Genomic DNA, 10,283 nt, shown 5'->3' on the forward strand with positions numbered 1-10,283 from the left:
AATGATGATGATATCACTGCCTGCGCGCTGCGTTGTGCGCGCATATCATCATTTGCATGGGCGCAATCTTAATTAACGCATAAATACCACTGACCTAAAGATCATTGGCTTTGTTTACTCGCCAATTAAAATGGCGCACACAACTGTAAACTGGTGTATTCAGGTACCAACAGATCGTTGCACTTACGTCATTGCAATGCCTTGTAAGAAGAGTCCCAAAGAGGCTAATCAAATTGGTTCGCTGCAGCTCAGATAATGTTGTTCCATTCATGTATTCAAAAGCAGAAGTAACTAATAATGTATTTTTAATACACATATAACGTGTAAAATCTGATGAGCAAATAATGTAGGAATGTGTAAATTTATTTACATTTGTTAAACATTCAGGTTGTCACGTGCAATTGTACCATCGGGTGGTCAGGTGACCATTGTGATGTAGAATTCGACGCCTGCGCAGGGTCTCCCTGCTACGAGGCGGTATTATGTATGGACAGCCCCGCTGGGGTGACGCCTGAATTTCAGTGTGGTGACTGCCCGCCAGGCCTGCAGGGTGACGGGGAAACATGCTATGGTATGTGATACCAAGTCACTACAGCTTTGCTCTAACTTTCATACGGAGAACCCACTTAAAACAAACAAATTGCTCCCTCCCCCTCCCAATTTTCTTTAAAACAGTAATAATAATTTGATCATTTATGCCTGAAAGCAAATCAGAGAAGAGGAGGAGGTACAGGAAAAGGAAAATGAAGCGAAAAAAGAAGAAGAAGTAGAGAAAGAAGAAGGGGAGGAGGAGGAAACGGAAGTGGAAGAAGAACGAATATGATAGTGGCCGGACCTCTGTAAGCTTTCACTTCACTTTATGAGATGTGTAAACTTAGTTTTATTGGTAAAAACTAAATATTAGCAAAGCATACATATACATGTATTTTTTAGCAACGAAGCCCAGTATGGAACTCACATTTTTATGCAAGACATTCGTCCACATTTGCAACTCTCACCCAAGTGTTACATGGGTACCAGGTATGATGAACCTATTGCAATTACGGCTGCCAGAGCTAAAGCCACCCTCCAAACTTCTTTGGGAGCTTATACGGATTATATATCAATATAAATATGATATGAGCTACACTAGAAAACTTTGGTATCATCAATTTCATGATTTCTCCTTCGGAATTTAAGATGTCAATGAATGCCAAAGCTACACGACCAACGACTGTGAGCAGACCTGCCACAACATCCTCTATGGATACTATTGTTCTTGCGACGATGGATTTACTCTTTCTCTGGATACACGTGCATGTATAGGTATGAATGCTGGAGAACCACCGAAAACTAGGGCTCATGCAGGGCCATGTTTCATTAAACTTTCATTAAACTTCAGAATTAGAGAACGAATGATGCTTAAGTGAGAGTAGTAAGACTTGTGATTGTTGTTGTTGCTGTTATTACTATTATTAGTAGTATACTTATACATATAATCATCATTAAATTATCATAAGCATGTCAAATATTAACTCATGTTAATGGTCATGGTATATACGCTTGTTCAAATTCACAGAAAAATATCAGTTTTCATACGTCTTTCTATCTATTAGCTTAACTATATAAATGCCTCTTTCAAATCCTGATGAAACTAATTTTGTTATTCTTTTTGTAACATATATATATATATATATATATTTGTTTTGGAAACAGACGACGCAGGTTGTACGCCTGCTGCAATGATCAATACTGGTTCTTCTAATTGTACATGTGACCCTGGTTACGAGTTTGATAATGGAACCTGTTCAGGTGAGATCTCTTGAATTACATGTGTATACATTAGTTATGTAATATTATATCTATATCACATGCATGTAAATAGTTCTCGCTTAGTTTATCCACATGTTATAAACCTATTGATTTCAAACGCGATAGCGACTAATTTCTTAAAATCAACCTAACATAATAACGGTAGCTGTGTGATGAAAAGTATCTGAAATAGGACATTTATATCCCAAAAAAAAGTTTTTATATAACTCTACCATGGTTTACAAATATCATGTAAATGTGAGTAAAATTGTATTTTGTGTCGTGATTAAAAGGTGGACCCGGGTAGCGGTTCGTGAAGCGTTATATATATGTAAAGGTTTACAGACATTCCATTGCAAAGTGTTTTAAATTCAGAAACACAATGTATGGCTATGTTTATGCAGATTTCGACGAATGTTTGGGAGAAGTTGATGACTGCCCTGAAGCTTCAACATGTATAAATACAGATGGGGATTACTTTTGTAGCTGCATTGATGGATTTAATACAGTCAACGAAACAAAGTCATGCGAAGGTAGAAATATAGTACCATTACATGTCATGAACATAGCGTATTGAGAGAGGTAGTTGTGACATGCCCACGCATATGATCCTTGGGTAGCGTGTGCGTGTGTGTTCGCTACAACTGTCTCACTCAACATGCTATGGTCATGAGGGTTCGGCGAAAATTATCATAACTAGCAGTAGTAGTAGGAGCAGTGGTATAACAAAAATATATTATTGGATGCCCGTTCAGTATGAAATACAGGCATTTTGATATTGATAATAGATAATTGATAACACATGTATTAGATGCTGCTTGTATTGAATGTATTTTGTATGTGTTATTTTGGGGGTATTGATACTATCATGTCTTTTAACTACAGGACTAAGATTCAAAACAGTCCTGCAACTTATTATGTCATGCTAGATAGATATGTTTGAATAAATGTAACATTTGATTTGTCCCCTTTAGATATCGATGAGTGTGCAACTAGCAACCACATGTGCAACGAAAGTTTGAATCGTGTGTGCATGAACACCGTAGGAAACCACACCTGTATCTGTAGTACGAGTTATGCCCTTGTCGACGGATCATGCGAATGTAAGCTTTGATATAGTACAATACTTTCTTATTTATTTAGGTATAAATAATGATATTCTTGCTCAGTGTACACATATTTGAAAAAAACCCTTTCATAAACCGTATAAATGAATTCAGGCAAATAAAGATAGGGCTATTTACAGAGGGCAGATTACCGGATTTTGAACTATCAGAGAGGAAAACAAGGACGAAATGATATCATTTGTTTCAGTGCTTATTTGTTAAATTTACAATAAGCTTCTTTGAATGGAACAACCTTTCATAACCGCCTGCTTCTGTATCATATATCATAGGTTTGTTGGTGAGTCAACTCCCTGTCTATTTAACCTGTTGTGTATTTATTGTCTGCAAAGAAGGTCAATTTCACCATTTAATTGGGAGGTGGGTACCAAAGGAACGCATTCCTGACGGGAAAAATGGTTAGAACATCTTTTAAAATTGCCGTCCTTTTCAATATATCTCCCGGCTATGCCTCCAAAATAGTGCACGTGCATGGGTGTCGATCCCGGGGGGATGGGGGGATAAATCCCCCCCCCCCACAATATTTCAGGTGGGGGATGGCCTGTACAATCACCCCCCCCCCCATTAATTCACCATCAACAAACAAAAAGAGAACAAATAATGATGAGAGCCCGACGAGAGTAGTTAATGGTTATTACTCGCAAGATGACCATCAATATACACATTTTGCTATCTTATTTTCATAATACATACATATACAAATATAAAACGAAGTAAATGAGACAACCATATATAAGACAAGGATAAATTGAATTCTCGCTCATACGGCTTCATCAGGAATTGATGAATTAATTCAATTTATTCAATCAACAGCATCATAGAAATGCAGTGCGCAAAATGCAAAGCCGCAGCGTTAAAAAGCAACGAGCTAAATGTTAAGCGCGAGGCGGAAAAATGCAAAAAAAGAAGTAGAGAGACAGAGAGGATAATAACCCAGATAGCAAGCCCATGTGGGACCCACATGTTTAAACATTTCGGGGAAACTACATGTAGATTCAAACAACGATTAAGAGTCAACAACGGTGCCACGAATCGTCTTGCTTTCTCTATATTTCGATAAAACGGGGGAAAAACTGAATTCAGATAAGGATAAAGAGTCGAGAACGGTACAACGAATCGTTTGCTTTCTCGCATAAGTTAAGGAAACGTCAAAGCTTCCGCGCTTCGCGCGGGAGGGAAACTGAATTCAGACAAAATAGGGTTAAGAGTCGCGAACGGTACAACAAATCGTCTGCTTTCTCTCATAATTTAATGAAACGTCAAAGCTTCCGCACCTCGAGCGAGAGGGGGAAACTGAATTCAGATAAATAGGGCTTAATTAGAGTCGAAACGGTGCAACGGATCGTCTACTTTCTCTAATAATTTACTGAAACGTCAAAGCCTTAGTGCTTCGCGTGGGAGGGGGGAAACTTCATTCAGACAGGGATTAACAGTCCAGAACGGTACAACGCATCGTCTTCTTTTCTTAGTAATGTAAGGAAACGTCTAAGCTTCCGCGCCTATATTACCAACACCCCCTTATTCGCGCGCTCTTTAAGTTACAGGCTTGCTCACTACCACCCCTCCCTAAAATAAGACCCTATCTCCGTGCCTGCATTAAAATATATATAGCTGTGAGGCTGACTTAGTTGACGAAATAATTTGTATATATGTATGTCGTCGAGGAAAATGACCATTTGCGCATACGCAAGTACTATTGATAGTCCACAGGAAAAACAATTTAGCCTTCGGCCCCGGATTTATAGGGTTAAATTTATAGATATTGAGACATTTAATTTTGTCGGTAATTGGGGGCTAGTTTTGTCTGTAATCGTTGGCCTCTACACCCCCCCCCCCCCCACTCTTATATTCTCTGAAATGTTAACTTTATTGAGGGTGAATTGAAAAAGTTAATAACTTGGAAGGGAGGGGGTGCAACCTGCCATACGCTTCTTCCTCTTGGTTGCTTTGATCCATTGCCGAAAATATTTTGGCACCTATCATTCCCCCCCCCCCCCCAACCACGGACACAAATCGACACCCTTGTGCACGTGCCATGCTCAGAGAAGCTCGACACGTAGAAAATATTATTTTTGTGTCTGCCTGTAGAGGAGAAAAGAAAAACTTCGGTCGCGGAATTCCAGTACGAAAAAAGACATTTCCATCTTGTGAAATCAGAGCTTTCTGTCCCCCCCGTGGTAAATCCTGCATATATGAAATGCCCTCACTCATTTGAGTGCCCCGTTCTTAGGTCAACGAACTGAAGCTTTTCGCACCACAACATTTTGCTAATCTATCTAAAATTCATGCAGTTTTCATTTGATACTTCTTGTGTATTTCCAAAAATGCTTTCGCAGTGATATTAACTGCGAGTGTGAGCTGATGCTTTAAAAATTTTATCATATAACTTTGAAATGATAGCTGCTTACTCGTACACTCTGGAACTGATGTTTGACTTCATCAACGACATAGTAATCCAGCATTATACAGACACTGAACAAAACCGGAACCGACTAGCCGAACAGGTAAGGCACTTCATCACATAGTAGTTATTGGCATCTACCCGATTATTAAACTTGTTGCGAGCGCCAAAAAAATCAATCAATCAATCAGATATGATTATCTACGTCTGGAAATCAACTTTTAACGTCACCAGCTGGAAGACGTGAGCCACCTCATAAATAAATGATGACCTATCGATAAGAAGATAAAAGGTATTATTCACACTTTCATTTTTGATAATTTAATGATGGGATTTCTCTTAACGAGAAGTACAACAAATTCCATACAGCACTTCTGGATGTTATTTTACTTTCGTTAAATTTCATTTTTAGTACGATTATTATGGTTATAAAGTTGGGGGTTAAAAAAAAACAGTTCATTAAGAAGCCCTTAGAATATATATCGACTCAAAATAATTGACCCTTTACAGGTGTTTGACCAGCTTAACAGTACATCTGTTATAGGAGATGGGAACCTCGCAGATGTTTGTGTGACTAATTATACTGTGGTCGGAGGCAACGCTTTCGTCGAGTTCCGGATCGACTCATTCAACTATGATCTGAACGCTACTTTCTTAGAGTCGGTGTTCACTGACTCCCTTCCGCCAAACCGAGTATTTGGCTCAAATAACCGGATCGTCGCACAAGGTGAGATATGTTATTTCGTTCTTCTTTTTTTCTCCACATTTTAAACCCAAATCATTTGATTAAAGACCCATAGAAGTTGGTTCTCATGGGGAAATACAAACAAACAAGTGTTGTCAATCACCTGGATTAGCGTTCAATATTAAGACCAACTGGCCTTATTAAATGCTTTGCACCTTCCTTGCTTTTCCCTCACTCGAAGACTCTCTGAGAGACTAGGTTTTATTTCTTGATAGGCATACATATTCGCTGTGCGCAGACTTGTACATATTTCCACCAGGTCTCGTGTCAGCAAAATATGGCCTTGTGCACGTGGAAACTGGCGACCCAAATCACTTTAAATATTAAGAAATATCTGCCTCCCAACTACAAGCAAGACTGATTTTTATCAAATCCAAGATGAAGAAAATTAACATTAACAATGTTCCATCCATCTTTTTTCATTCGATTGAATTTATTAAAGCCCATGTTTACCTTTTTGGTCGTTTAAGTTTAAGTTTAAGTTAATGCGAAGTTACCAAATAATTGATTGGCAGTCTATGCGATGTTTGTATGTGGGGGTGGGGCATGGGGTAGTGCGATAGCAACCATTTCCTAAACTCAAGAGGGATTTTAGAACCCAATTGTCCCATATAAATCATGTTTGGATTTAAGATCGACTTTATCAATTTCAATTCAATTTCAAATGTATTCATGTTTCCAGCAAAACATTACAAATCAATTATAAACATTTAAAACAAATGTAAGAAATGCATGTTGGAAACAGAGGGGTCCACTAAAAAGCAATGCTTGTACAAGTGTGAACACCTCAAATGATATCATGTTTAAATAGTTAACTAACAGGCTTTTGAAATCGCATTTTTCGTAATAGGTTGATTTGTCAAAAGTCGTTTTTTTTCCTATTGTACATGTACATGCATGTAATGTCACTGTCTACAATAATGTCAAATGTACTCACAGAGGGTAGAGAAGACAATAATATTATCATCAATATTCTTGGTACTTTTTTCATCTCACATGGATGTTGTAGACATCAACGAGTGTTTAGTGTTTACTGATGCTTGCCGTAATGGGAACTGTACGAACATCTACGGGAGTTTCTACTGCACGTGTAACGAGGGCTTCCAAGGAACGGGAACAGATTCGTGCGAATGTAATAACATTTTTTATAATTATTACTGGAGGTATAATGAGAATTATTCTCCCTCAATTCAATGGCAATTATCTTGCATCTAAAGAGATTTCTTGCTTGCCGTGATGACTCAATTATACATCCCTTGTTTCCCCATGCTATTTGAATTTGCATTTCTAATATTGGCTTCACTCAAAGAACTAAAGTTTTTTGCTGACACTTTTGTAGGACATTTCTTAATAATAGAATAATTTAAACAGATATGTAGTATTAAATCATCCTATTTCTTGGTTACAGATTATATTTTTCCCAATTATTTCCTATTTGTAAAGGTGCATTTTATTATTTCAGTATTTCTTTAAATCCAAAGCACAATTATGATTTTATCCAACTCCCCCAAATGTCTATTTGAATACTTAAATTTGTATAGTATGTTCTTCTAATATTGTTTGTGTACCTATATGTTATGATATGTTCGTGATGGTATACAAGTTATATTTTATATGTAAATATTTAATTTATTTTATTTTAGTTGGGTAATTAGTTTGCAATTTGGCAATTGATCGAGATGAAATGTTATTAACAACATATTTCAATTCAATTCAACTCAACGTCAACATGTTCTGAAGGAAATAAAATACTGAAAAAAAATATTATTTGTAAATATATATATATATATATATATATATATATATATAGTGTACATTAACCTTATTATGAGGACTGAGTAATAGATAAGTACAGCTCTGAACATGAGAAAAGCATGGGAAATTGACGTATACTTAAATGTTTCAGAATGAAAATGATGAGTAATAGACTAAAATCTAGCTAAAGGTCTTACACACATCATGCACTTGTGCAAGCAGAGCCCCGTTTCATGAAATTAATTATCAAGAGCAAGTTACAAATAGTTGTTAAAATCTATTGAAATCGTGCCATTTTTATTGGCTGAGAGCAAAATTGTCATAGAAATTTAGCATTTATTTATATGTATTTTTTATGAAATGTGGACCAGAACGAAAGTTTGGTCCAAACATTTTTAGCTTTTTCTTGTCATATATTTATAATGAAGGCATCTGAAGATCAATCTGTGTCAAAGGATATTTCTTCAATGATATTCTTCCAACTAAATAATAAGAAACTCACAAATCAATTTGAATCTTTATCAGAATTCAATCTTCTCTTTAAATATGTGAAATTTGTGCAAATGCCTTTGTTATACTTTGTGTTTTGATGAACAGATATAAATGGATGTCTGAAGGAGAATGACTGCCAGCAAATATGTTACAACGAGGATGGTGGATACTCATGCGCATGCTTGGATGGATACGAGATGGATGGCGAATTTAATTGCACAGGTAGATTTGATCAAGCAAAAATTTACTTTGAATGTGTTAACGTGTTTCATGATTAAAAATAAAATATTCTCTGTTTTAAAAGTAATAGTACTACGGTTATAACATATTCACCATTATTACTATTGTAAAGAGATTTCCCAAGTTTAAATACACTCTAAAGTGACAAAAAAGCAAATTGTGAGTAGATTACCTGACGCACTCGTCCACGCTCGCATAAAAAGGGCTCGCACAGAACCCAAATCCGACTTAGGTTTAGGGTGCCAGGCTTTATATTTATATCCTTTATTTGTTTTGGTGCTCTTTTTATGTTAGCCATAGAATGCCAAATGTAATTTGTTGGAATTTTCTGAATATACAGGAATAAAAATCCGCTCCTTGCAGAGTCATATTTGTGGTGTTTTACTCATTTTGTTGTGGAATCAACGCTAAATAAAGTGCAATCCACACTAAAAAGAATGCTAGCAATGTGGAGTGGATTCTACTCGTAACAAAGTGATTCCATTAAGCGTGATTCAACATTTATAGAATTATGTAGATGCACATATTTCAGCTATCCAATCATTAAATATTTGATTGGAAAGAGGTATTTCATTATAAAAGGATGATCATCTGTCACCTTTTTATTTCTTTTGATGAGAAGGTTGGTTATTTGTTTGTTTCTAACGTCTAAGTAAAGATCTAGTTCAATTTATTTTAAAATATTTTTGAATATGGTACCCAATTAACTTTTTTTGTTTTATTTTTTAGAAGTAAATATAGCTTCATTGTAATGTCTTGAATGTTAACAAAGAGAATGTAATTATTTCTACTAATACAATAGTAACATGATCACCAAGACTTTTGTGAAACTAATTCAAGGGCAATTTAAATATCCTATTGCAATGTCCATTGATTTAATGTTTGTAATACATGGTTTTGTAATGACTCATTGTAACGATCGCACGTTGCAATAAGGGAATTTACAGATAGCACGTGGTACAAATGACCCCAAATATCCACAGATCTTTTACACATGGAAAAGTTCCACTTTGAGCATATTAGAATAGTCTGCCAAGGTCCTAGATGTGCTTCATGAATACCTTTTGTTTGCCCTCTTGAAAAGAATACTTCCACTTGCGTATCATAGAATGAACCGTTGGTGCATAAATGAATAATGTTACATAACTTTCATGAACGCATATCCAGTATAATTCTCTATGGGTTTTACCTTTTTGGTACAAATGACCTTTATTTGCCCATGCGCAGATTGTATCTGTAAACTCCCTTATAGGTGGTGGTCAAGGCTAGTGAAATCATCTTGGGGTGATTTTTTAAAAGTCTTTGTGATCTTAAAATCACAACACGCAAATGTCAGATTGCCAAATTCAAAACAAGAATGTTTACTTCTCTTAGATGTTGACGAATGCTCCAGGAATTCATCGGCCTGTGAAAATGGAATGTGTGTGAACCTGGTCGGCTCTTTCAACTGTTCATGTAACTCTGGATATGAATTAGGCAATGACAGCATTACTTGCAGTGGTAAGGATTTAATGGCAAATTGTGTACATATATGTTATGATTGTCATGATGGTATATAATATATATTTTAGTATGTAACTATTTAATTTAGTTATTTTAGTTGGGTAATTAGTTTGCAATTTGGCAATTGGCCGAGATGAAATGTTATTAAGAACATATTTCAATTCAATTCGACTTAACGTCAACATGACAATAGAATACATTTTATTTTCCCCTCAGGAACAACACCAGGAAC

At 36.1% G+C, this 10,283-nt stretch overlaps 1 protein-coding gene across 1 annotated transcript; it reads left to right on the forward strand.

The window, feature by feature from the left end:
* Positions 1–2,173: 2,173 nt before the first annotated feature.
* Positions 2,174–7,712, forward strand: LOC105441848 (fibrillin-1-like). The gene is made up of 6 exons (XM_030973593.1): positions 2,174–2,324; positions 2,766–2,894; positions 5,316–5,419; positions 5,827–6,043; positions 7,071–7,193; positions 7,705–7,712. The coding sequence occupies exons 1-6, from the start codon at positions 2,174–2,176 to the stop codon at positions 7,710–7,712; spliced, it is 732 nt and encodes a 243-aa protein (XP_030829453.1).
* Positions 7,713–10,283: the final 2,571 nt, after the last annotated feature.

This window comes from Strongylocentrotus purpuratus, unplaced genomic scaffold, assembly GCF_000002235.5.
Source record: "Strongylocentrotus purpuratus isolate Spur 01 unplaced genomic scaffold, Spur_5.0 spur5_contig_865, whole genome shotgun sequence".
Lineage (NCBI taxonomy): Eukaryota > Metazoa > Echinodermata > Echinoidea > Camarodonta > Strongylocentrotidae > Strongylocentrotus > Strongylocentrotus purpuratus.

What these genes read in the sequence shown, in the direction of transcription:
- LOC105441848 (XM_030973593.1), top strand. Translation starts at nt 2,174, where the DNA reads ATGTATGGCTATGTTTATGCAGATTTCGACGAATGTTTGGGAGAAGTT. An exon ending in TGTCGACGGATCATGCGAAT is followed by an intron (nt 2,895 to 5,315) that starts GTAAGCTTTGAT and finishes TTGAAATGATAG; the next exon opens with CTGCTTACTCGTACACTCTG. An exon ending in GGAACCGACTAGCCGAACAG is followed by an intron (nt 5,420 to 5,826) that starts GTAAGGCACTTC and finishes GACCCTTTACAG; the next exon opens with GTGTTTGACCAGCTTAACAG.